Raw genomic sequence first — 25,404 nt, 5'->3', positions numbered from 1 at the left:
GTTCTCATTCTCATGTAAAATGTCATCCACATTCACTAAGCTAGTAAATCGGATTGGTGGTTGGATCTGAAAACTGAGCTACCACTGTACTAACTTATATGTCCCCCCCTCCCTGAAAGGTTTGGAGGGTGACAACATGAGAATAGGCATTTTATGTGGTGGCTCCCCATCAATGAAATGCTCTCCCCACAGATACTGCTTGGTGCCATCATTTCATGTCTTTAGGTGCCAGCCAAAAATATTCCTCTCTACCCAGGCCACCGACCATTAAATAAGCTATGGACTGTTAAACACAGGGGGTGGGAGCTGTTAATGATTATTTTATGATTATGCTTTTTTATTATGCTGTATGAATTATGTTCTTAATGTTAAACACTGCCCTGGGATCTTTGGTTAAAGGGCAGAATAATAATAATAATAATAATAATAATAATAATAATAATAATAATAATAATAATATGTGAATTATTCAGCATGAATTATGTTCTTAATGTTAAACACTGCCCTAGGATCTTTGGTTAAAGGGCAGTATATAAATCGAATAAGAACTTCTACTACTACTACTAATTATTATAATAATATTGCATGAATTATGCTGTGTGAATTATGTTCTTAATGTTAAACACTGCCCTAGGATCTTTGGTTAAAGGGCAGTATAATAATAATAATAATAATAATAATAATAATAATAATAATAATAATAATAATCTTGCAAGGAGTTTTGTACCCACTAATATATAGATTTTTCTCTACGTCTTGCTTTTGCTTTCTCACTGTGTTGGCCAATCTTTTGCTGAACTATTCCTGATATTTTAAAATATACCCTCTCAATGTTATAATGGGTACATTATTTGTGTGTTTGTGTGTGTGTGACTTGCCGTGCAAAGTGAATGCCAGCAATGTTAACAAATGCTTGTTTATTTTCTTCCAAGGAATCATCAGGACAGCTCTACCAAACATGAACAGGGAAAACCGAGAGCAGTACCAAGTTGTCATTCAGGCAAAAGACATGGGAGGCCAGATGGGTGGATTATCGGGGACCACGACAGTCAACATCACCCTGACTGATGTCAATGACAATCCGCCTCGATTCCCCCAGAGTAAGCTTCCTTTAATAGCCCTTCTGTACTACAAAAGCATCAGAATAAAAGAGTGAGGCGACTGCCATCTGGTTTAATTTAAAGCAAATCTAGATTATGGGACACACACTCGAACACAAGGCTTATACTGTACACGGATTTATTCGCTGTTATTAAAAACAAAAATTAAATGAAACGGGGACATCCTTGTTTGGGGGAGGGGCAGCAGCAGTCACAGCTGCAGAAACTCCAGAATAGTTCTTGGTATTTGGGGTGAAGGTGGGAATCGAGAAGGGGAGGGGGAAATAAGCATGCATCTGGCCTACTGAACTGCACAGAACTCCCCTCGCGCTCTCTTAACTTGCTTGCCATCTTTGCCTCCATATGCTTTTTTTTTTTTTGAAAATTACTGAACACCACCCAGGCAACTGGATCTGGGCCCTGATGTGCAAGGCACTGCCCTGGAAGCACCAGAGCCCTGCCTGAATGCCCACCCAATTTTGCGCAGCTTTTACTACGCATTGGCTTGAGTTGCGAGGAAAGGCCCGTGCATACCTTCCAACTCCTGGTTAGAAAAATCTGGGATCAGCAGCGCCGGCACCAGAAGTCGCTTCCAGATATGCGTAGAAGCAACTTTCGGTGCCAGCACTGCCCGATTTCTGGTGCCCAGACATGGGCAGAGCGGCACCGGAAGTTGCTTCTATGCATGTCCAGACATGCTCAGAAGTGACCTCTGGTGCCGTTCTGCCTGATTTTCAGTGCCCAGACATGGGCAGAGCACCCGAAATAAGTTCTATGCATGTCCAGACATGCACAGAAGGAGCCTCCTTGGCAGGTACTGAAATCTGGGGGATTTACGGGATTTTTTCCAATACGGGCTGCCAGCGGGAAATGGTTTAAAACACGGGGGTTGCCTGTGAAAAACGGGAGACTTGGCAGCTATGGGTCCATGGTAATATTAGGTTGATGCCATGGATATTTTAAACCTCACTCCTCTAAACAGACACAGTTGCGCGCCCACACACACACATTCTCATTTGAACTTAGCATCTACTTGTCACTTTTGGTTAGATTTGCACTCTCTAAAATAATTCTTTTGACTTATTAACTTTGTAGATGGACGCACACATAGGGAGAGACACATATCCTGAGAGAGGAAGAAATAGGAGCATAGCACCCCCAGCTGTCCCATGGATGCAAATTCTATGTGTCATTGTTTTTAACAACTTTAAGATCTGCTGCAGGTTATATGAAGTGATATTCAGTCTTAGCATTCCATAACGTAAAACAGAGGTGCCCGGAATATTTGTATCGACGTGTTTATTGATCCGCAAAAGGCCTGTTCAATCCTTCTTGGGCGAAATATCTAGAAAAGAGAACCCTTGTTAAATATATTGTTGGAGGCTTAACATATGCATACTGAATTAAAATAAATAAATGTTACTAAAAGCACATTAGTAAAAGTACTACTCAATTTTTTAAACCCTGCCTCCTGAACTACCAAGGGTTTTTTGTTTTTGTTTTAGAAAACAATGACAACCAGGCTTAAAAATGCCTCCTGAATAATATTGTCTAAAGCACAAGTAAAACAGAGGGAGTTTGTACTTTGTAATATATTGAATCTTTCTCTCCCCGCCCCCCTAGAAAGCATATTTTAGAGAGACTGAAAACTCTTGGTATCAAGAAACAGTTTCCTTTGTGCTTTCCGTTTGTTTGGTGCCATCATATTCTTCTGCAGCCCTTTGATAACGTACCAAAGATGGCTGATGTTGCAGCACCCATTATTTTACCATTATCAGTTGAATGATTTTGCTTCAGTTTAGATTGAGTTATTAATGCTCCCAAGTGTCAAAAGAAATACAAGAATCTGAGATTACTATGGTAACATTGACTTTGACTCTTGGAATCCTTTTGTACATTAGCACAGGTATGCAGGAGCTACACTTCTTTTGCTCTGTTCCATAGTAATGTTCAGAAGCTTTAGAAGGAAGGGTGCATCTGGTAGGAAAGGAAGGTCCAGATCTTCCCATTCTAGCATCAAGATCAAGCCACAGAATAGCAGGTTCTGCACTGCAATAACATACGAGGGAATAGAGTTTACACACTGTCATGGTGTATCGTGCCGCAATGTAATTCTCTACGGCAAAGACCCTTTCTGTACTGTTAACTATAAGTAAGTTTCAGTCACCAAAGTTCCCTTCTAATGTATTTAAAAGTTTGCCATTGACTGGTCTTACATATCTGTACTGTTTCCTCTTGTAAAGACTTGGCTCTTTACCTATCATTGAACTGCCAACAAACAAGTAACTTAAAGACTCGGCAGTGCTTTCCTTGTCCACATTGGACAGGTTGGAGTGGTAACTGTGTTTTAAATTATACAAACAACAACAACAACAACAACAACAACAACAACAACAACAACAATGCAATACAGAAAAGAGTTGATGCAAGAATTTTGCAAGAACAGTGTCTGTGTCCATATGTGAATGAACACAGGGTGGCGATTCCAAATAGGACAGCTAATCTGGAAGATATCTAAGAGTTGGAGCCACAGACCAGGGTTATCCCAGCAATGCTATCCTACATGGTCCCCGTGGCAAGGGACATACTATTTGCATGTACTCACTGTGTGATCATAGGCCCCAGATATCTTCCAGGAAGGTCAACTTGAGGCATGGAGATGGTCAACCTAATGGTGATGATGAGTCACTAGATAAGTACTTCTAAATGCTCCTGACTGGATGGGGCATGTCTACCACCAGGAGGCAATAGTAAGGACGCAGGTGGCGCTGTGGTCTAAACCATTGAGTTTGCCAATCAGAAGGTTGGCGGTTCGAATCCCCATGATGGGGTGAGCTCCTGTTGCTCTGTCCCAGCTCCTGGCAACCTAGCAGTTCAAAAGCACGCCAGTGCAAGTAGTTAAATAGGTACTGCTGAGGCGGGAAGGTAAACAGCATTTCCATGCACTCTGGCTTCTGTCACGGTGTTCCATTGCACCAGAAGTGGTTTTGTCATGCTGGCCACATGACACCTAGAACAGCTGTCTACAGACAAACACTGGCTCCCTCGGCCTGAAAGCGAGATGAGTGCCGCAACCCCATAGTCGCCTTTGACTGGACTTAACCATCCAGGGGTCCTTTACCTTTTTCACCCTAGCAATATGTGCTTCATCTCTGAAGACTGACTTGTGTATCGATGACAAGATGTGGGAATGACTCATGCCATGTTATTGGTTCTCCATGAACACATACAGAGACCCATTTGCTACTTCTGCACAGTTCATATAAAATGTGCATATACAATGCAGGCACTCAACAATAATATTCAGATGTTTAGTCCAATTTTAAGCACCAACAGCAGAAAAGGGGGAGAAGGTTGTGGGATAATGTTTCAGCTTTTTGAACTTATTGTAATCATTTTTTTCTACAACTTAATGCAAAGTAAACTGTAGTCTGCATAGCTGCAATCATGACCCTTTAACCATGAGCATTTTGATTTGGGGGGGGGGGAATGTTGCAGTGTACATTGTTTTCAGAGTAAAGTCTGCTTAGTCCCTATGCAAACAATGTTTTCTCCTGGCTGATTGACACAGCTTATTTAGTATTTCTTCTCATATTTTGGTATTGGGATTGTGATTCGTATGAAAGCGAATAATACAGTATTCTAGACATCAGTATGTTATCTGCTGAAGGTTCACTCTCTGTTCGAAATAGATTTCCTGTATTTCATTTCATTTCCATTGTTATTTTGGTCACATGCTCCTTCCATCTACGGTAGAGGATGTTTGCTAAGTCCCTTCAGAGCAAATTTATATCTGCAGATGCAGACATAACCCAAACTCCCTCCTTCTGCAATGGGGCATTTTTTTTAATGAAGCATTCCTCCCCTTTCCCTTCCCTCTTTATTAATGAGACTTAAATCACGTTAAAAGTAACAAAACTAATGGGTTCATGAAAGGGCCTAAAAAGTGTTTGATTCATGGAAGTGCTGAAGGCCTTATTGATTCTTTCTTAAAAGAGGAATCAATACAATTCATGTCAAATGTGAAATTGTACACTAAACTGCTCTTATCTCTTATCTGATTTGCTGACTTGACCATGTATCAAGGGGACTAATGAAATTGAACGCCTCTTATGCAGTTATTATCAGAATGCTGTATATTAATATCAATGAGCAAGGCTTATTCACACTTACGGGCAGCCTCCCGAAGACATGAGAACTGTTTTTCAGCATCAGTATTAAACAAAACTGGGGAGCATTTTTGCAAGCATGAGTATGTGTTTGAATATACACATAATTAGGTGAAATTTTACCTGCAGCCAAGCAACTGTTGGTGCTGTTGGGCAATTCATCTGCTCCTTCTTTGTTAAAAGTGCTTTAATGCCATGTTTGGAAGTGAACTTCAAATAAGACAGGCTTGCTGGATTAAAGGCATGACTTCGTAGATTCAGTCAACTTCAAAATGAGAAAGACTGGCATATATAGGATAAATTCTGGTGTGAAAAACTAACGTTCCAGAACTAAGACCTGTTTCAAGCCTTCCCATTAATCATTCACTTATTCCACACTTTGCAATACATTTCACATCACTTTCCAAACCGCAAAAGTCCATTTTTAACTAGATTTGTTGCAGTATGGTGGCAGAGCCCTTTAATCCACTTTAAATGTTCAAACCTAAAGTTATGATAGGAGTTCGCTGTTGGAAAAGCCCATTGGGAAGTTGGACAGGTAGAATAAGCCTTCGCACATACAAGATTTTCCAAAGTTATGTCTCTTGAATGAAATCAGTATACCCCAAAGTGTTACTTTCTTGAATTAATGGCTAAAGCTATGGAGTCATTAAACTGCAATCCTATACCTTGGAGTAAGCCCCAGTGAATTCAGCGGGCTATACTTCTGATTCTGGGTAGACATTATGGGATTCTGCTGTTAATCACATGATTTGTAACTAACAAATGCTCATGTATTTCTGACGGTTTCTTCTTTGCAGGCTCAGTCCACCTTCGTATCCCAGAATCCTCCCCAGTTGGCACTGCCATTGGAACCATAAAAGCCTCTGATGCAGACATTGGGAGGAACGCCGAACTTGAATACCGCATTGTTGATGGTGATGGAAGGGATATGTTTGACGTTGTTACACAGAAGGATACACAGGAGGGAGTTATAACAGTGCGAAAGGTGAATGTTATCTCCATGAATTACTGAGTGCTTTAAAATAATCAACTTTGGAATTACATTTTATATTTTGCAGAGTTGGTACCATTATTAAAAGTTAGTTTGTTGTCCAGAAATGCCATGTAACTCCATTTTCGATTCCACATTTCCTTTACATAGAAAAGCTATTACAAAAATGTAGACATAGGACTATAATAAGATAGAAGTAGCAATAACCATGGAGTTTTCTTGGCAGGGATACTGGAGTGGCTTGCCAGTTCCTTCTCCAGGTGGATCACGTTTAGTCAAAACTCTCAACTATGACCTGTCCATCTTGGGTGGCCCTGCATGGCATAGCTCATAGCTTCTCCGAGTTATTCAAGCCCCTTCGCCACGACAAGGCATTGATCCATGAAGGGGATACCTCAGATATGCAGATGACACAACCTTGATGGCAGAAAGCGAGGAGGAATTAAAGAACCTTTTAATGAGGGTGAAAGAGGAGAGCGCAAAATATGGTCTGAAGCTCAACATCAAAAAAACCAAGATCATGGCCACTGGTCCCATCACCTCCTGGCAAATAGAAGGGGAAGAAATGGAGGCAGTGAGAGATTTTACTTTCTTGGGCTCCTTGATCACTGCAGATGGTGACAGCAGTCACGAAATTAAAAGACGCCTGCTTCTTGGGAGAAAAGCAATGACAAACCTAGACAGCATCTTAAAAAGCAGAGACACCACTTTGCCGACAAAGGTCCGTATAGTTAAAGCTATGGTTTTCCCAGTAGTGATGTATGGAAGTGAGAGCTGGACCATAAAGAAGGCTGATCGTCGAAGAATTGATGCTTTTGAATTATGGTGCTGGAGGAGACTCTTGAGAGTCCCATGGACTGCTAGAAGATCAAACCTATCCATTCTTAAGGAAATCAGCCCTGAGTGCTCCCTGGAAGGACAGATCGTGAAGCTGAGGCTCCAATACTTTGGCCACCTCATGAGAAGAGAAGAATCCTTGGAAAAGACCCTGATGTTGGGAAAGATGGAGGGCACTAGGAGAAGGGGACGACAGAGGACGAGATGGTTGGACAGTGTTCTCGAAGCTACGAACATGAGTTTGACCAAACTGCGGGAGGCAGTGCAAGACAGGAGTGCCTGGCGTGCTATGGTCCATGGGGTCACGAAGAGTCGGACACGACTAAATGACTAAACAACAACAAGCAATAACCATAATGATTTTTTTCATTACTAGTTACACTAAAGAGTGTATGTGGGGGAGTTTTAATTTTTCTTTTCATATTTGCAGAGCTTAGGAGGCAATGTTTATGCATATTTATTTTGTTTATTTGCTGAAAAGCAAACTATCTAATGTGATGATGTCAGCAGATCAGTTTGGGCCACACGATGATTAGGTCACTGATGCAAAGGAGAGGCAGTGAAAGGTGGAGTGCTAAAAAATGCACAGTGCTAAAATTTCCCCCCAAAGTATGCATTTGTTTGTATAATCAAAACTGTTCAGGAAAATAATTAACAGACTCATTTCAGACCTGGTCTAGTTAGTTATGTTGCTTCTTGATTCCATAAGTGGCATAAGTGTGTAGTCATCTTGCACACCCTCCAACATTTCTCTGATGAAAATAGAGACGTCCTATTCCATTAATAATACCCCACCTATTTGACCGGGTTGCCCCAGCCACTCTGGGCAGCTTGCAACATATATAACAGCATAATAAAACATTAAACATTTAAAAACTTCCCTATACAGAACTGCCTTCAGATGTCTTCTCAAGGTCTTCTCCTTGGCTTGGGGGTCACATAACTCCATACCCCCCAACATTTCTCCAATGAAAATAGGAAAAGGAAAAGTGGGACATTCTGGGATCAAATCAAAAACAGGGATGGCTTGTGTAAATCTGGGACTATCCCTGGAAAATAGGGACACTTGGAGGGTCTGCATCTTAGGGCATTAGCTTTATCTTATTAATGGATAAAATATGCCCTTGTGATTAAATGGTTTCATCCTACTCCACATTTGCCAGCTATGTAAATTGACATTGCTGCTACCTTGGCATAATATTTTGGGCCTTTTAAAGGTAGAAGCTCTAACCTGTTCAAGAAGCTGAAGTGCTTCTTCCTGTTGTCACCAATTTTAAGAACACTGTGCTCAAACCAAATTCCATCCACAAGCCTTCCCTCTGAGTTCAAAACTGGGATAGACCAGTACTACCATTGGCCGCATTCTAAAGGAACCCAGGGACGTTTGCAGAGATGAAGCCTAAATTTACAAATGCAAAACAAAACAAAACAACTCCAAACACTTGTTTGTGTACTCTGTTGTCCAGTCCTCTGGATAGCGGTGCAGTTATTTGCCATACCTTTCAAATTTAGCAAAGGTTGCTTATTGTAGGAAAAATATTTTAACAGTAATGCATTCAGAGGTAGAAGAGTGGACCCAAATGCAAAGTATTTCATATTTGTATCAAAAGAGGAAAAGCTGTCATCAATAGAACTGTTGCCATATTTAGAACTGTTGCCATATTTTGCCAAAGCAAAATTCAAAGAAAAATTGAGAGGAAGTGCCTTAGAGATTTGTGGGAAGCCAACAGAGTTTTCATAGTTCCAGAGCAGTTTCTCAAAGAGTTATGGTCCTTCACAGCCACAATGAATGGGTGTCCACATAGCTATTCTGTGTCTCCCTGTCAGTATCTATCTGGAGGACAGATTGTTGCATTGCAGTGCACTACCTTTGGCAGTTTGAAAATCTGAGAATATATCTGAGACATAATTAGCATGTACAACGTAAAGTTCTCCTTGAAAACAAGGTTAAGATGGAGGGAGGGGAATCTCAAAAATGTGGGAAGGGAGCGTTTGTTGCCAACGTAATATAACTTCAGAGTAAATAGAAGATTTAAGCGCCAAGACAGCCTGGCATCCTTCATGAGTACTAATTTAACTTTAAATATTTGAGGGGAAATAAATTCAAAAATGTCTCCAGAATCCATTTTGGGTCCACCTTTTGATATCTCTCTGTTATATTGTGCATGCTAATGAAGCTTTGCTCCAGTGTCAGACAAGCTGCACTTTCTCTCAGCTTGTTCATTCCCTAGAAATCATTAATTAGCTAGCACTTTTCATCTGCAGTCACAGAGAAATCGGAGAATGGAATCTCTTGTCTATACACACACACACACACACACACACACACACACACACACACACACAGTATTCTAATTATAACTCCAAACTTTTCATCTTCTCACTTTAAAAAGCATTTGCTGACAAAATGTCACATATATTTTGCCAAAATTTCACTGATGTGAGATTCATGAAATGCAATGTAAATGAACCAGGTTATGCACAGATTTTGATTTTCCATAAGATAATTTAAATTCATGGTGTGCATGTGTGTGTGTGTGTGTGTGTGTGCGCGCGCGCGCAGCTTGGATCTTCGTAAAATTAGCCTTATGGTGGTCGCTTGGCCAATGTTGTGGACTTTAAAACTGCTTTATATGGTGCTGATGATGAGACCCTGGATTTTGCATGCAAACTGCTATTACTTGAAGATTCGCAACTTGCATATGCACTTGAGAGCTGAAGCAAAGACAGAACAGCCAAGTGAACTATTTGTTTTTACATCAAATCCTTCTGACAATTTGATGCATAAAGGCATGGATGGGATTGTCTCATTCTACAGTCACAACCACTCAATTGCATTAGAAGGTAGTTAGGAAGTAGCGACTTGCCCACTGAAACAAAGGTCACAAAAACAGCAGATATGCTGGTAAAACTAGACCATGTCATTTCATTAAGGATTGTGTTTCTAAAATTATTTGCCAGTGGGCAGGGAGGAGCCCTGCACTTTCAAAGCTACAATATCAAAAGGAAAACCTGAATCCTTTTCTCTGGAATCTAGTTTTCCAGGTGTAAGGGCTTTCCAAAAGCATTCAGTCATGTCACCACCTCTGATCTGATGCAATGATGTGTAGATTTGCCTCTTCTCAAATTGCATTTGAGACACTCATTTCAAACTTTCTTGGCAAATGACTGGGAAAAACAGGTACTAAACTAGGTACTAAACTGGATCATAACGTTTTGGCACATGTGCATTCTCCACAGTGTGGGTGCCAGTTCATGGTCTGAACAATTGTACAGTACTCCTGCTTCAGCTGTGGTACTATTGAGGGCAAGGAGAACATGAGTAGCTGATTCAATGGCCAGGCAACTGTTCCAGTGGTGGATATCTTCCCCACAATGCACACCCGTCCTTTTCCCCAATTGGAAGAAGAGTCTGATTCAGTGCCAAGTTCAGGACTGGCATCATTGGGCAACTACTCAGATCCCAGCAGGAGGCTTGCTGCCACATCCCAGAACCCATTGCTTCTTAAGCAAGCAGTTCTGAAAGCAAGGGAAAGGAATAGCAGTCTCCACTCAAATTGCTTTCTTCTTCTGAGCTAAAATGACAAGTAAATGGACAGTGGGGGGGAGGAGGAGGAGGAGGAGGAGGAGGAGGAGGAGGAGGAGGAGGAGGAGGAGGAGGAGGAGGAGGAGGAGGAGGAGGAGGAGAGGGCCTATTCTCTCTTTCCAAGAGTTGGTTTTAGGGTGATGTTGTTGGTACGGTGGCGCTGGGCAGAACACTGCAAAGGACACCACAGTGATGCTGCAGAATGGACTGTGAGAGGTTGTGGGCACCACCAAATGTTAGCGTTGCAAAAGGTGCCGCTGAAATTTGAGAGCCCAAAGTCTGCCACTGCTTTGCCTAGTGACAAGATGGTGCCATCTCGCCATTTCATATACAGAAGCACGACAGTGGAAAATCTCCCTCCAATATGCATGAGCCAACTGGCTAATGAGGACAGGCCTTGTGCATGGACAACTCTGTCATCTGACAGAGGGGAATGGCTCAGGAGGAAGAACCGGGGGGTATCTGAGCTGCATGTTTAACTCTCCCTAATGGTTGGGCTAGCCCTACCAATCTAAACCCAGCACTCCAGTTCTTCAAGGGAAATCAGTATTCAATCCTATTCTCAGTTGTGTGATCACCCAGTCCTCATCAAATTGGCTAGATGACTGTGTGTGTGTTTGTGTTTAATGGAAATGTGTCCTCCCCATCTAGAGTCACTAGTTGTTATGCATGACTACTTGTCCATGGCAAAAGCTGGATAAAGACCCAATGATTAACCCACTACATCCGGGACTCTAAACTCCCATCCAACCCAGCCAGCATGGTCAACAGGTGTATCCCAACATTTTGGGGTGGCACATGTTAGCCACTCCACCATAAAGCAAGTGATAATGTATCTTGGAATATGTCATTATTGTATTCCCTTTGGTACCTGGGATAATGTTGCCATTACATAAATGGCAAATAGTGCTTGCCATGCTATCCCACTTTTCACAATGTGACTTTCTGACACTGAACACATTGTTGTGTCATTGTGTTATTGACTTTGTTCTATCCCTATGTTGTCTTACAGCCACTGGACTATGAGAATCGAAGGCTATATACTTTGAAAGTGGAGGCAGAGAATCTATATGTTGACCCACGCTTTTATTACCTCGGACCTTTCAAAGATTCGACCACTGTGAAAATATCAGTGGAAGATGTGGATGAGCCTCCCATTTTCAGCAGATCCTCTTACCTTTTTGAGATCCATGAAGATATTGAGGTGGGCACAATCATAGGCACTGTGATGGCCCGAGATCCAGATTCAGCTGCAGGTCCTATCAGGTAAAGGCCAGAATAAAAAAACAACAACAACCCTAGATTGATAACATCTCTATATCTAGTTATTTCAGCTGATACTGTTACTCTGACTGGTGAGATGCGTAGAAAGGTAGGCATAAGGACTTGATAAAGAAGAATATCTAAGGTATTCTTTCCTGTACTGAGTGATACTGTATTCTTGAAGAAGATTGTTTTGATCATGTAGAATGACATTCTCAGAAGTCTATCAGGCCAGAGTATGAAATTTCAAGGCAATGTTGTGACTTTCTGTCTCTCATTTTTGTAATGAAACAGTAGCACTGTCTCTGCTCTGATACTATTACGGAAGGATACTTACTTTTGGCGAAAAAAACCCTAGTCAATAGGTATATACAGTGGTACCTCGGTTTATGAACACAATTGGTTCCGGAAGTCTGTTCATAAACTGAAGCGTTCATAAACTGAAGCAAACTTTCCCATTGAAAGTAATGGAAAGTGGATTAATCTGTTCCAGACAGGTCCGCGGAGTACTCAACCTGAAGCGTACTTAACCCGAAGCATGGGTGTAATTGGTTCCGGAAGTCTGTTCATAAACTGAAGCATTCATAAACTGAAGTGAACTTTCCCATTGAAAGTAATGGAAAGTGAATTAATCCTTTCCAGATGGGTCCACGGCATTCATAAACCGAAAATTCGTAAACCGAGGTGTTCATAAACCGAGGTTCCACTGTATCTCACTCTCCACACAAGACAAAACAACATTGTGTCATTTTTTCCCCCAGAAGCTTATTTTGTAGAGCCAAAATGTTACCCAAAAAAATCCAAACTTAAAACGCAGAATTTTGAAATTGACTATGCAACTTTAAATCTAAAATTGACATTCAAATGTTTTGGCAAACATCAAATATGAAATCTCAAAATGGATGAGTTAGAATGTCCCTTTCGCAGTGGGAGCAAACAATGAAATCTTTCATTATTTCCCATTTTGTACTACAGGTAATTGGAAAACCATAGTTAACAGCTTCAGGACATGCTAGGTTTTAAACCAAACCGCGGTATATTGGCCTGGCTTATTCTGAAGCTGTTACCAGGCAACTATAGTTAATGGAAGAGTTGCTGGTTTATTCATTCTATTCCTCAAATAAAAGCAGAAGCAGAGACCCATAAGCACAACCAACCAATTCACTGATATTTCAGCTTATTAAGCAGATATGCTTGTCCAAACTCAACCTATGTCATAGCATATCAATTTTCAAATGCAGTCCATGACTTAAGTATAGCATACCATCTACTGCCAAATATTGTTGTAATTATTGAAAACACATCTCAAAATGAATTGTTAGATATCATTTTGCAGCTATTACATATTCAATGAAAGTTCAGAGAACAATGGAGCATTGTCATGAATATTTGGTTCGGCTCTATGGATTTGTTTTGTTTTCAGAAGCATGTTATTTTACTTCTCCTCCTCAACTGTTTATATGTGATATTTATACAACTAAGAACTAATGAGAACTCTGGTTTGGCTCCTTCATTCATTTCAGTCATATTTGACAATAGCATAAGCCAAACATGAGCTAAAAATGAAGGTTAGTTGGCCATGCCAAGACTTGAAGCTCTGTATTGGCAAAAGTTCATCTCTCATCCCATTCTATTGTTTCCATTATATGACCGCTTTATTAATGTCTGTCCATGCAGTTTGGATATTTATTGGAATGACAAAATGAATTTCAGCAACAGTTAATGAAAGATGTGAATGTACGGCAGAAAAAAAATGGGCAAACAAGTACTGGCAAATGTATTTGGCAAGTTTGGATAGGGCATCAGAAAACCAGTTAATATTTCTATAGGAATATATTACCTGATATTTTTTCCTAGGAAAAGAAAAGAAATGACACCTCTTTCCTCAAATCCAGCTATCTAGAGTCACTATTTAGGAATCCGCAAGAAGAAATAATTTCTAAGTAATGGCACGCACCAAGAAACCCCCCAAAAATCACTGCAGTTTTGAAATGTGCAGTCTGCCATCTTGATTTAAAATGGCTTTCCATTTCCCTCCAAACATAGACAAACATTTGCTCCTCGGTCTCTGGAGCTGTTGTGCAAAACTTTGTTATGTTGTCTTAAGAGCTGTCCAAATCATAGAGAACAAAGAGAGAAACAACTTTCCAGAATACCATAGTGGGTTCCCTGATTTCATGCACATCCAAGATTGTATTAAAAAGCACTACAGATGCTTCAATGTGGACTTCATGCAAATCCAGGACTGTGGTGCAGCAGGACAAATCCTCCAATAAAGGAGGTTGCATGTTGATAGTAAGGTAGGTCTTCGCATCCAAAGAATTTAACAATAATTATTCCCTGCCAATGCACCCCCTACCCCTACCCAACACAATCTGGCTGTGCCAAAATAAATAGCTGGTTTGTGAGAAGATAATGAAGAGGAAACATTGACACTGATGTCAGTTGCAACCCATTGTTCAGCATAGCCAAATAACCTGTTTTCTGTGAAATAAGCTGTAGGTGAATAATTAACTAGAACTATTGATAGTAATGGACGGGAAAAAACTGTCCCTACAATTTTTGCAATTTTCCATGAAATTATCTGGGGTTTGAGGAAGGAGCAGCAGGGTTACATTGTACCGTTCTAATTAAATATTTTTGGACCACAGAGATAATAGAGCTAATAAAGGTAAATGACTGTATTTATCTTGTTCAGTTCACAGGGAAAGAAAAGATACCTTTTTGCTTATTAAAGCACAGTAGTTGGTTATTACAGTTCTGCCAGAGCTGCCTTTTTACAGAATGCAGAAAACACTTGATGCAGCAACACAGTACATATAAAAAAAGCAGAGATTAAATATGAATTTTCCTCAGTGATGATTATATATATTTGTGCTAACACAAGTCGTTGGCACACAGGCTTGCACACATCTTTTCTGCCTCGGCAAATGGTGCAATAATTCTTTTTTCATACTGGCAATGTTGCTGCCTTCTTTGGCTTGCTTTCTTCACGGAAGTGCAACTCGGAGGCATCGATACTCTGAACATTTTGTATGGAACCTTTATTAGACAGGCCAGCATCAAGAATAGAGAAATACCTCCATCTTAAAAGCACATACACACTCCAGAACCCAAAGGTGCACATGCTATATGAAACTGGGTTTCTGTTGTTTAGGGCAAACAGGGATCTGTCACCAAAAGGGAAGAGAATGAAAGGAAGCAAAGATTAAGAAATCAAATAACATTGAGGAGAAAGCTGGGAGGAAATTACCATAGTCAGTACAAAAGATGAGGAGGAAGAAAGAGCAAAGACAGACATAGCACTGCAGTAGAAGTTGAAGCAGGTTTTATACCACCTGCAATGTGAGCCCAGCATTGCAATTTTCATATCACATGTCAATGAGCTGGATACTTTTTCAACAAAAGGAACATAGACTCAGTAACATTTCAGAGGCGTTTCTGATGGCCGTATGTGGGGCTGCTGCACTCCTCATGGTTCTTCTGCTTCACGCATGAGAATAGTCAAGTGGGGATTGGAAGTGCTTCTGTATCTTCATCGAGTCCATGGTTCATTGTGCAAAATGGCTTTAGGAACTGTCATGGGGGGGATGCAAAGAGATTTTCATGATTTCTTAAGAATCTTGGGAAGAGATAGGTCTGAATAAAATTTGGATCAGGAGCTTCCCAATGGCTCCACAACTCTAGTGATGCAACATCTGTCTGAACACTAAATTGGAATGGCTGTTCCTTATAAGAAGATGAAAGCGGTGCATGTGCAGTTGGCAAATATTTCTCTACTTGATCCAATTTAGGTTTTCTTTGGATCGCCACACTGACCTTGACCGAATCTTCAACATACATTCTGGAAATGGATCTATTTATACTTCCAAGATGCTCGACCGAGAAACATCACAATGGCACAATCTTAGTGTGATAGCAGCTGAAATCAGTAAGCTCATTGCTGTTGATGCAAATGTTTTCTTCATCTTTGAATGAGAAGAGCATATTGTGGGAAATTATTTTTCTTTGGATTTATGTGGAAGACCCAGTACCTCATGTGATGTTAAGCTTCAGTATGTGGGAGCCACTGCAGAGCATGTTCCTTCATGACACTGGTACATCCACACTGGAAAAGTCAATGTAGGTAGGCTCTTAGGAGCTTCTCACCATGTCAGAATTGCTTCTGTCTAGGGGAAGGTCAATGCTGGTCTGCAAAGGAGCTATGGTGTAGGCCCCCACCCCATGCCTTTTATGTGAGCAGAGTGGTGTGAGAGGGGCATGGATTGCAGCAGATCCCACATCCTACAGATGCTGTCAGAGGGTCCCCTAAGGGTGAGACTCTCCCTCACAAAGTATGAGTAACACATAAAAGGACCTCCTAGTTTAGTCATCTTTAATTCTGTGTGTTTGAAGTTGTGGCATCAAAGATTCTGCCTTAGCTGGTAGAAGTTCATATAATGAAACCGCTGGTTTTTTTTTCCGTTTTTGTTCTTAAAGTGCCATGTATCTATGGCCTCCTAGTTTAGTTCTGATAGAAAAAGAGAATCTATTTTTTTAAAAAAGATTACTGATTTCCCCCTGCTTTTACAGATAACCCCAAAGAGATGACTCGCGTTTCTGTTTATGTTCGGATATTGGATGTGAATGACAACGCACCACAGTTTGCTGTGTTCTATGATACTTTTGTGTGTGAAAATGCAAGAGCGGGCCAAGTAAGTCATTTATGGAAATGTTTAAAGCTATTTGGTTCTGTTATGGGAACAGGCACCAAGTCATTCATTTACAATAATGTGTCTATTCCTTAAGAGTGAAAGATTGCTTTTGAGAGCAGTTTGGGGAACTTAACATGAAAAGGGGGGAAATGGCTGCCAGCAAATCAGACTCCAGCCTTGTACAGCAATGCTTCCCAGCTACATCAACATGTAAATTACCAAATGACTTTCTTGCAGATCCACAAAAGGAAGCTTTGTGCTCGGAAGACATCAAGCTCCTTTTCCCACCCCCCACCCCCCAAAAGAAAACAGTTTCTCTTCAGTTGTTTTCTCGGATTTGTCCTTAAAAAAAAACCACCCTCTTAATTGCATTCAGTGCTGCCTCCATGGAGGAAAGTGTTATATGTTACAAACAGTAATTTGTAATCATTTTTTAAGCATCCTTTGCTACATAACTCAATTGCGCTTTGACTTGACACGGATAGTGTTCTAAAACATCACTGCCAGCCTTCTATTTTTATGCAAATGCCGGTTTTTATCTCAAAAGGCTTTCTGTGGGCAAATCACACAACAGCATAAAAAGTTGTTTGCATCAGAAGGACAAACATTTGCTTTGCTTTGCCTCTTTAGGAGATGCTTTGAACTGTACTTGGATCAATGTGAAATGACTTTGCCTTGAAGAGCGGCAAAGTACCTGCCATTAGGGCTTCTTGCAACTCACAATTGTGCCTCCTGAGGACAAAGAAAATGGGAAGAGGGAGAGGACAGGGGCACCTAAACTCTTTCACTTCCTGCTGTTTTTCTGCTCAAATCACTCCTCCCCCCCAACTGCTTTTCCACTTTTGGGGTTGATGGAGGGGCACACGTTCTCACCTTTAGGGGGGAGGATTTTTTTTAAGGGTTTGCCAGAATTTGCAGGGAGAATGATGTGACATTGCTTCTATTATGTTTCCTGTCAGAGGGGAGAAGACTAGAGGAGTATCTAAGGGGAGCTTTTGTGCCCCATCCTTCCACAGGGTTTACTTTTATCAGAGGCATAGCTGCCAAGTCCTGGTTAGAAAAATACGGGATCAGCAATGCCAGCACCGGAAGTCGCTTCTATGCATGTCCAGACATGCATAGAAGCAACTTCTGGTGCCGGCACTGCCCGATTTCCGGTGCCCAGACATGGGCAGAGCGGCACCGGAATAAATCCGGGGGAATTACGGGATATTTCGCCATTCAGGATGACAGCAGGAAACGGCTTTAAAAAGGGGGGTTTCCCAGGGAAAACGGGAGACTTGGCAGCTATGATCAGAGGCTGAGCCATAATTTTCTACTCAGAAAGGGTGAGGGGGACTTTGACAGACTTCTCCCTTGACTCGCCATTTTCATTTACGCTGCCAGGTACTTTCAGTCAGCAGCTAAGGCATGCACTGGAATATCATTAGCCGGCCACCCACTCCCCATACAGACAGAGCAGCAGGCAGGTTGGGGACAGGGGTGGAAATGGTCCCACACTCTCTGTCCTCGGGGTGATGTCATGTGACTTTAGCAGCACCCTGAAGCCAGGTAGAGCAAGCATCTTCCTTTTTACTCAACCCGGAGCCAGCCCACCAATGAGAAAGCACCCGCTTCAGGTGGCGGAAGCAGGTGGCATTGTCCCCCCCCCCGCCGCCCCTGGGTGGAGAAGACAAGAGGCAATGCTTTGAGGGATGCCTCAGCTCTTGCCAAGTTTGGCTAGAGTGGGGGCACTCCCCGGCAATGGTGAAAATAGGAGATGGGGCACAATGGTGGGGGGGGGCAGAGAGCAGCACTTTCTCATTTCACCTCAGATGGGTTCATGTGCAGTGAGAACAGACTGAATCCCCCAGCCATCAACATCTCAGGTAGCACCTTGGATCCCTTTAGCCAAACGCCACTATAAGTTATCAGCTAGAGGTTGAGAAATGGAGTAAGACCTAGATGTACAGTATTTACATTACTTCCCGTGCCACATTTGAGGCCATAAGTTTATGCTATGCCTGCTAAATTCAATACACATGACCAGGCTACAAACAAATTGCAAGTCACATACGTGTGCGGGGCACTATTAGCAGAAAGAAGCTTTTTTTCTGGTTTACAACTAATTTTCAACAGATTTCATATTCTGAACTGAACAAAGGCTAAAGAGTCTGTAGCATCTGAGTGTGTCCACAACTGCATTCTTCCTAAATGGATAAATAGGCAAAGACTTTTTAATCTCCTCTTCCATATTGATTTAGTTGGGAGTTGTGCATTTATGGGACCCAGGTGGCGCTGTGGGTTAAACCACAGAGTCTAGGGCTTGCTGATCAGAAGGTCGGCAGTTCGAATCCCTGCAACGGGGTGAGCTCCCGTTGTTCGGTCCCAGCTCCTGCCCACCTAGCAGTTCGAAAGCACATCAAAGTGCAAGTAGATAAATAGGGACCGCTCCGGCGGGAAGGTAAACGGCATTTCCGTGTGCTGCTCTGGTTCGCCAGAAGCAGCTTTGTCATGCTGACCACATGACCCGGAAGCTGTCTGCAGACAAACGCCGGCTCCCTCAGCCTATAGAGTGAGATGAGCGCCGCAACCCCAGAGTCAGACACGACTGGACCTGATGGTCAGGGGCCCCTTTACCTGTGCATTTATTTATTACTTTTCTATCCCGTCTCGCCTCTAAGGAGCTCAAAGTGGCACACATGATTCTCCCTCTCTTCATTTTATCTTCACAGCAAGCCTATTTGCTAAATTAGGCTGAAAGACAGCTATTGGCCCAATATCACCCACTGAGTTTCATTGCTGGGGTTGCAAAAAGGCCATAAACTTTTGCTTCTGATTTGAGTTAACCATGGTTTATAATTATGTATGAACCGGAAACTGTGGTTAGCTGAACCTCAACTATGGTATAGGGGGACAAACCAGAATTGTAAACCAATGTTTAAAGTTGGTTTGTTTCCCTAATTCACAATTAAGATTAATTGCAGTTTGTTAAGTTCTGACATAACAAAATCATTTGAAGAGAACGTTCAACCATGGTTTATCTTTATGTGACTAAGGTTTGATTTCCTTTACTCTCACTTTCCCTCTCCTTTTTCAATGCAGCCACAAGGAGGAGAGAGGAAATTTTCATTTTATCACCATTTAGTGTTACATATGAAGCCTAAACTGTGATTAATCTCAGCTTATGGCTCATTGAAACAAGTTGGCTTCATAAATCACAGTTTGAAGTTGGTTTGTTTCAGTAAATCATAGTTAAGATAAATCTGAAGTTGATTTCCATAAAGATGAATCATGGTAGCCAAAGTCCTTCCCTTAGGCCTTCCCACCACACTTTCCCATCTGTTCTCTTGTACAGAGGAGTTGAAAGGCATAACATTGTGGGAGATGGGGCAAGGATAAACTATCCAAACGTGTCTCGCTGTTCCTACTGCAGGAAGATAGATTAAAGAGTTCTTTGCCTATATCTCCTTTTGGAAGAAAGCAGCTCAAGTGAATAATAGTGGGGGGGGGGAGAGAGAGACCATAAAGGATATGAGGCAAAATGCAAAGTTTTCTAAAGCCAGATTTGGCCCCTGGGCCTCCAGTTGCCTATTAAAGCTCTGGGGAATAAAAAGAAACCAGGTAAATAATGTAATTTGTATTTGACTTGACTGTTTTGTTTGGAATGGATAAAAGTTACGTACTATGCAAACACAGAAACGTATTTTGAAAGTGTCCTTCAAGGCCACTTGTACTTCTCAGAGCAATCAGACAACCTTCTCACAAACGTGAACTTGTTTTTCCTTGCCCTTCTCTGCAGCTAATACAAACGATAAGTGCAGTTGACAAAGATGACCCCCTTGGAGGACAAAAGTTTTTCTTCAGTTTAGCTGCTGTTAATCCAAATTTCACAGTCCAGGACAATGAAGGTATAATGAATAAGACATTGTGGGATGTGAGATGAGTGATTCTTTGTGCACATTTCTGGAGCATTCCATTATTTGTGTGAAACAAAAGATGTTTATTCAGATTTATGCCCATCATAAAACACAACACAACAATTATTTGTGTAGTTGGGTGACTAGATTCAGAAGCACGGCATAGAAATAAAGACATGTCTCAACTCAATTTCAAAGGACAGAAAGGCACTATTCTGGCCCACTGAACAGTGCTGTAGAGCAAAACCTATGCCATCATTTCAAGATCCCGTACATTAGCTCCAGATAAACTCTTATTTCCCATTGGGAAATGATTTTTGTAGTAGCAAAATGGTGGACTGGTCCACCTACTCAAGCATTTCATTTCCAACAGTGTCCAGCTGGATGTCTCTGAGACACCCTTGGGGGCACAGGAGGTACTGTGGTTTAAACCACTGAGCCTCTTGGGCTTGCCAATCGGAAGGTCGACAGTTCGAATCCCTGCAACAGGGTGAGCTCCCGTTACTCTGTCCCAGCTCCTGGCAACCTAGCAGTTCGAAAGCACTCCAGTGCAAGTAGATAAATAGGTACTGCTGCAGTGGGAAGGTAAACGGCATTTCCATGCACTCCGGTTTCCATCACGGTGTTCCGTTGCACCAGAAGCGGTTTAGTCATGCTGGCTACATGAGCTGGAAAGCTGTCTGTGGACAAATGCTGGCTTCCCTCAGTCTGAATGTGAGATGAGCGCCGCAACCCCATAGTCACCTTTGACTGGACGTAACCATCCAGGGGTCCTTTACCTTTACTTTACTTTTTTCTTTTCTGAGACACCCACAAGCAGGGTATGAAGGCAGAGTCCTACCTAGTATGTGATCAGTGAATGCATAATGTTCTTGCATGTGATTAATCATCATGTACAATAGTCAATGGTATACCCATCCCCCAGCAGCACATCAGCCGCCAATTTTTTCAGAGATGAGAGATCCAATAATGGATATCTGTCATCTATCTAGCTTAATCCAGAAGAGGTTCAGTTACTAGTGTGCACCTTCAATCATTCAGATTGTCCATGGGGTTAGCTAGACATTTCTTGGGGTTTTCTTTGCATTTTGTCTATGATGCAGCGATTATGGAGTCATATCCCATGTCCCATACCACTCAATTCCTGTTAGGGGACAAAAAAGAACAATTGCTCATTAAGGAAACAAACCGGTTCTTTTGAGTGAAGGGGAAATGGAGGGGGACATTGATGGCCTTGAATATTATTCATGCTAGCTCGCATTATCAATGACAAAATTGTGGGGGGGTTTGTTCTTCATTTAAAACACAATGGCAAGGGGAAATGTCAATAAACATGGAACTGTGGCTGTGGGGAAATATTTAATGAGAAGTCTGTTCAAGTTCTGTTAATGTAACACTTGAGTGCATAGCTCTGTGGTTTTGTTGTAACGTTGTACATTGTTTGTGGCTAACTGGTCTAGATAACACTGCCCGGATTTTGACGAGAAGGAATGGCTTTAGCCGGCATGAAATCAGTACTTACCTTCTGCCAGTGGTGATATCTGACAATGACTACCCCATCCAAAGCAGCACGGGTACACTGACTATCCGGGTGTGCGCCTGTGACAGCCGGGGGAACATGCAGTCTTGCAATGCTGAAGCTTTGCTCCTTCCAGCGGGTCTTAGCACAGGAGCGCTCATTGCCATTTTGCTCTGCATCATTATTCTCCTGGGTAAGTTGCAGGGGAACACTACTCTTTGCTAAATGAAATGGCACTGCTATTAGGCCCTGCCAGTCTTTTTTGCAGCCTTACATACTTGTCACCACCTTTCAGTAATCAAATTGGAACACTGATTGTCCCTGAAATTGGATTAGGGTACAATATTATCTTGGTGAGTGACCTGCACAGATGATGTCGGAACTGCATAACCACTTCAGCACGTTCCAGCTTGCATGCTGCTGCTCCAGAGATCACCAACCTTTTTTGTCAGGTGCATGGGCACATTAGGAAATCTAAGCAACTGCTGTGGGCACCACAAAACACCTATTTCATAGAAGAAGAAAAACTGGCAGTGCTCAGAACCAGCCCAAACAACAGGCAATACATTTTTAACAGGGCAAGAAAAACAAAGAGAGTGAATGAATGAATGAATGAATGAATGAATGAATGAAACAGGCAACATCCCCACCACCAAAAAACCCAGCCAAGCAACAACAAAAAGTAAAAATGTAAAACACCCTCATTTAACAAAAAATGAGAGGGTCTAGGGGCCTTGGTCGGCAACAAGGGCATTGTCTGAGTGTGCCAAGCTGCCCACAGGCATCAAATTTGAGGAATTTTTGTCCCAGGAGCAACTAAAAAACCCCAACACAATTGAACATTCATAGAATTAAAACTATATTATAAAATATGTACTCATAATTACCTCTCTGGAGAGCTTCACATAGAATAAAAAGTGTGCCTCTTCCAAGATTCACACATTTATTACTGAATCATTTGGTGAACTGAGCAAAAAGGGAACTTTTGCATTAGAGAGTAAAGGAAATAACAGACGAGAAGAAATGCTGCCATGCCTTAAAAAAGAAAAAAGGAAATTGAATTAAACGTGTGAATCAGCCTCTACACTTTGGAGATAACAAGCTCGAGTGGAGTTCTGTTATTCTCTCTCTTTCTTTGTTTAACAAAATAAAAAAAATTCCTAAGTTTCCTACCCCCTCCTTTGAACTTCCGGGCGCTTTTCGGCCTAAATTAGGAATACTTTATCCGTGTAAACAAATTGTGCAACGTATGAAGAAATGAGTGAATGACCTAAAATAGCCGGCAGCGGATTTCACGGTGAAGCTATGCTGCTTACCTTATCCCAGGCTGGTGGAACCAATTGCAGGATTTAGGGGAGGGGAAATGGTGCCAGTAGAAAGGTGAATGGCTCTGCTGCTGGCAAATTTGCATCGCAAAAACCTTTCTTCCATCCTGGCCCCCTCCTTACCATCCCAGTACACTGCAGTGACTCAGCCACACAGAGGTCAGGTGCACAACACAGCCCCACCAAGCCATCCTAGCTGAAAATAGTACACTCTTTAATAGGGATTATGGGGTCAATTAAACTTTTTTTTAAAACTGTGGATTTCCAATTAGCTTTGCTGTCGCTTCTTTCCTCAAAAGAAGGCATAGTTCCTGCTTCAGCAAGCAGATCTGAGGGAAACGGAGATGGGAGATGTCAAAGAACAGCTGTCAAGTTTGAAATGACAATTAGCAGCTACTTTTCGAAGCAAAAGAACAAAGGAAGCATTAGTTAAGCGTTGCATTTTACAGACTATAGCACTAAAAAAGAAGCAGGCTATTTTGGGCGGGCTGTTTTCAGTATTAGGTTAAAGTGCACTTGCCGTAGGTTCTCGGCAGACAAAAGGAAATTCTTTCACATAATGCATAAGTAATTTAAGGAATTCAGGACCGAAATATGCAGTGATGGCATACAGATGATTTTTTTAAAAAAAGGATTAGTCATATTCAAGGGGGATAGAACTCTCAACAGCTGTTAGGATAGCTAAGAGGAACATCCACATTCAGAATAAATACCTTGTTACAGGCCACCCCAATCTCTGCCAAGTGGTAGCCATATTTTAGGGGTCTTGGCACTTAACCTGGGTTTGTGTTTCTTGGGGATGAGGCACAGAGGAGACTGTTGTGTCTTTATGAAATATGGTTTATTTTTACACATATTTACAACCTGAGTTTTGCTGGAGGGCATGGAGAACATTACACCCCAAGAGTGCCTCTCGTTGCTCCTCTCATAGCTTCAGCAAACTTGGTTCCAAACACCCTCTGTTACCCCTGGTAACTTCACCTTCTCAATTCTTCTGTTACTGTCCACTTCCCGACTGGGAAGAATGATGGCATCTGCACGGTCAAGTGTTCTTAATGGCCCAGTGCTTAGCTGCCTTTGGGTTCTTAATGGCATCACTGTCAGCCATCTTCCGAACAGAAGAATTGGTTCAACCTGCATTTTTCATCGGCCTGGCATCTTCCCTTCATAATCTAAATATTTGCCAAATTCTACCCTTCACTAAATTTAGGGGAGTCTTGCCCCCTTGCAAATGCATAGCAACATCTTCGTTGCTAAAGCAATAAATAATGAATCCTCACACCCTTTCTGTGAGTTTCCAGAAGTATTGCAGTAAAAAACACACAAAAAAACACAGATTGACCTTCTTGCTTTGATTCAGCCAAGGAATTTCATATGTTCTCATTTCATCTATTCTGGAAGTCAAGGGTCAGGATTACAAATCCCCCACAATGTTTCTTTGTAGGTTGCACGTAGATTAATATTGTTATAGATTTAAGGGTGGAGGGAATGCCCCTGAACCCCATACTTTCCAGGGTTTCAATTAATTGGGATATGGATTAAAGTGCAGAACTGTGCCAGATAGGGAATTCCTGGGCTGGCTTATGCAAACCAGCCTGCCTGGCTGGCTGAAGAGCAAACTTTATACGTGACAAAAGGTGTTGATGGTCCACTGGAGAGTGAGATGTTACCAAGGGGATGGGGTGTATGTTTGAGGGGACAGGAAAAGGGTTCCTGGGAAGAAGAAGCAGGAAGAAGAGTTGAGATCCATCTTTAGGGAGGGCTGGCTGTAGGCGGCTTGCACTACTGCCTTTTGAAATGACCATGCCATGAGATCTGGACTCCCTCCATGCAGACTGAAGGTGTAAATAGGCAAATAAACCACATTTCTTAAAAGCACAGCAGTCTCTGCCACACATTCAATTCTCCAAAGAAAGACAGACCCTTTGCGAGTGCATGGCTGGGCTCTTGCCACCGCTTGGCAGAGAGAGAAGGGGAGGCACCTGACTTTTGAAACAATATGTTCCAATATTCATAGA

General features: G+C 41.9%; 1 protein-coding gene and 1 long non-coding RNA gene across 5 annotated transcripts in view; one reads left to right on the top strand and one right to left on the bottom strand.

Moving 5' to 3' along the window:
- Positions 1-25,404, bottom strand: part of LOC148684743 (uncharacterized) — a 617,223-nt gene that overhangs the window by 222,897 nt on the left and 368,922 nt on the right. The window lies entirely within an intron of this gene.
- CDH10 (cadherin 10) overlaps positions 1-25,404 on the top strand; it is a 129,394-nt gene that overhangs the window by 102,084 nt on the left and 1,906 nt on the right. For 3 of the 4 annotated variants that reach the window (XM_035125727.3, XM_035125731.3, XM_088675107.1), the window contains 7 exons: positions 933-1,100; positions 6,070-6,257; positions 11,699-11,952; positions 15,744-15,880; positions 16,522-16,643; positions 20,425-20,533; positions 22,003-22,254. In XM_035125727.3, coding sequence (XP_034981618.1) covers positions 933-1,100; positions 6,070-6,257; positions 11,699-11,952; positions 15,744-15,880; positions 16,522-16,643; positions 20,425-20,533; positions 22,003-22,254 — 1,230 coding nt within the window. The remainder of the gene's footprint in view (positions 1-932; positions 1,101-6,069; positions 6,258-11,698; positions 11,953-15,743; positions 15,881-16,521; positions 16,644-20,424; positions 20,534-22,002; positions 22,255-25,404) is intronic. The other variant, XM_088675108.1, reaches the window with a different exon arrangement.

Source organism: Zootoca vivipara, chromosome 8 (genome assembly GCF_965207765.1).
Source record: "Zootoca vivipara chromosome 8, rZooViv2.hap1.1, whole genome shotgun sequence".
NCBI lineage: Eukaryota > Metazoa > Chordata > Lepidosauria > Squamata > Lacertidae > Zootoca > Zootoca vivipara.
The sequence above is the reverse complement of the archived record's forward strand: the minus strand, read 5'-3'. Positions and strand labels throughout refer to the sequence as shown.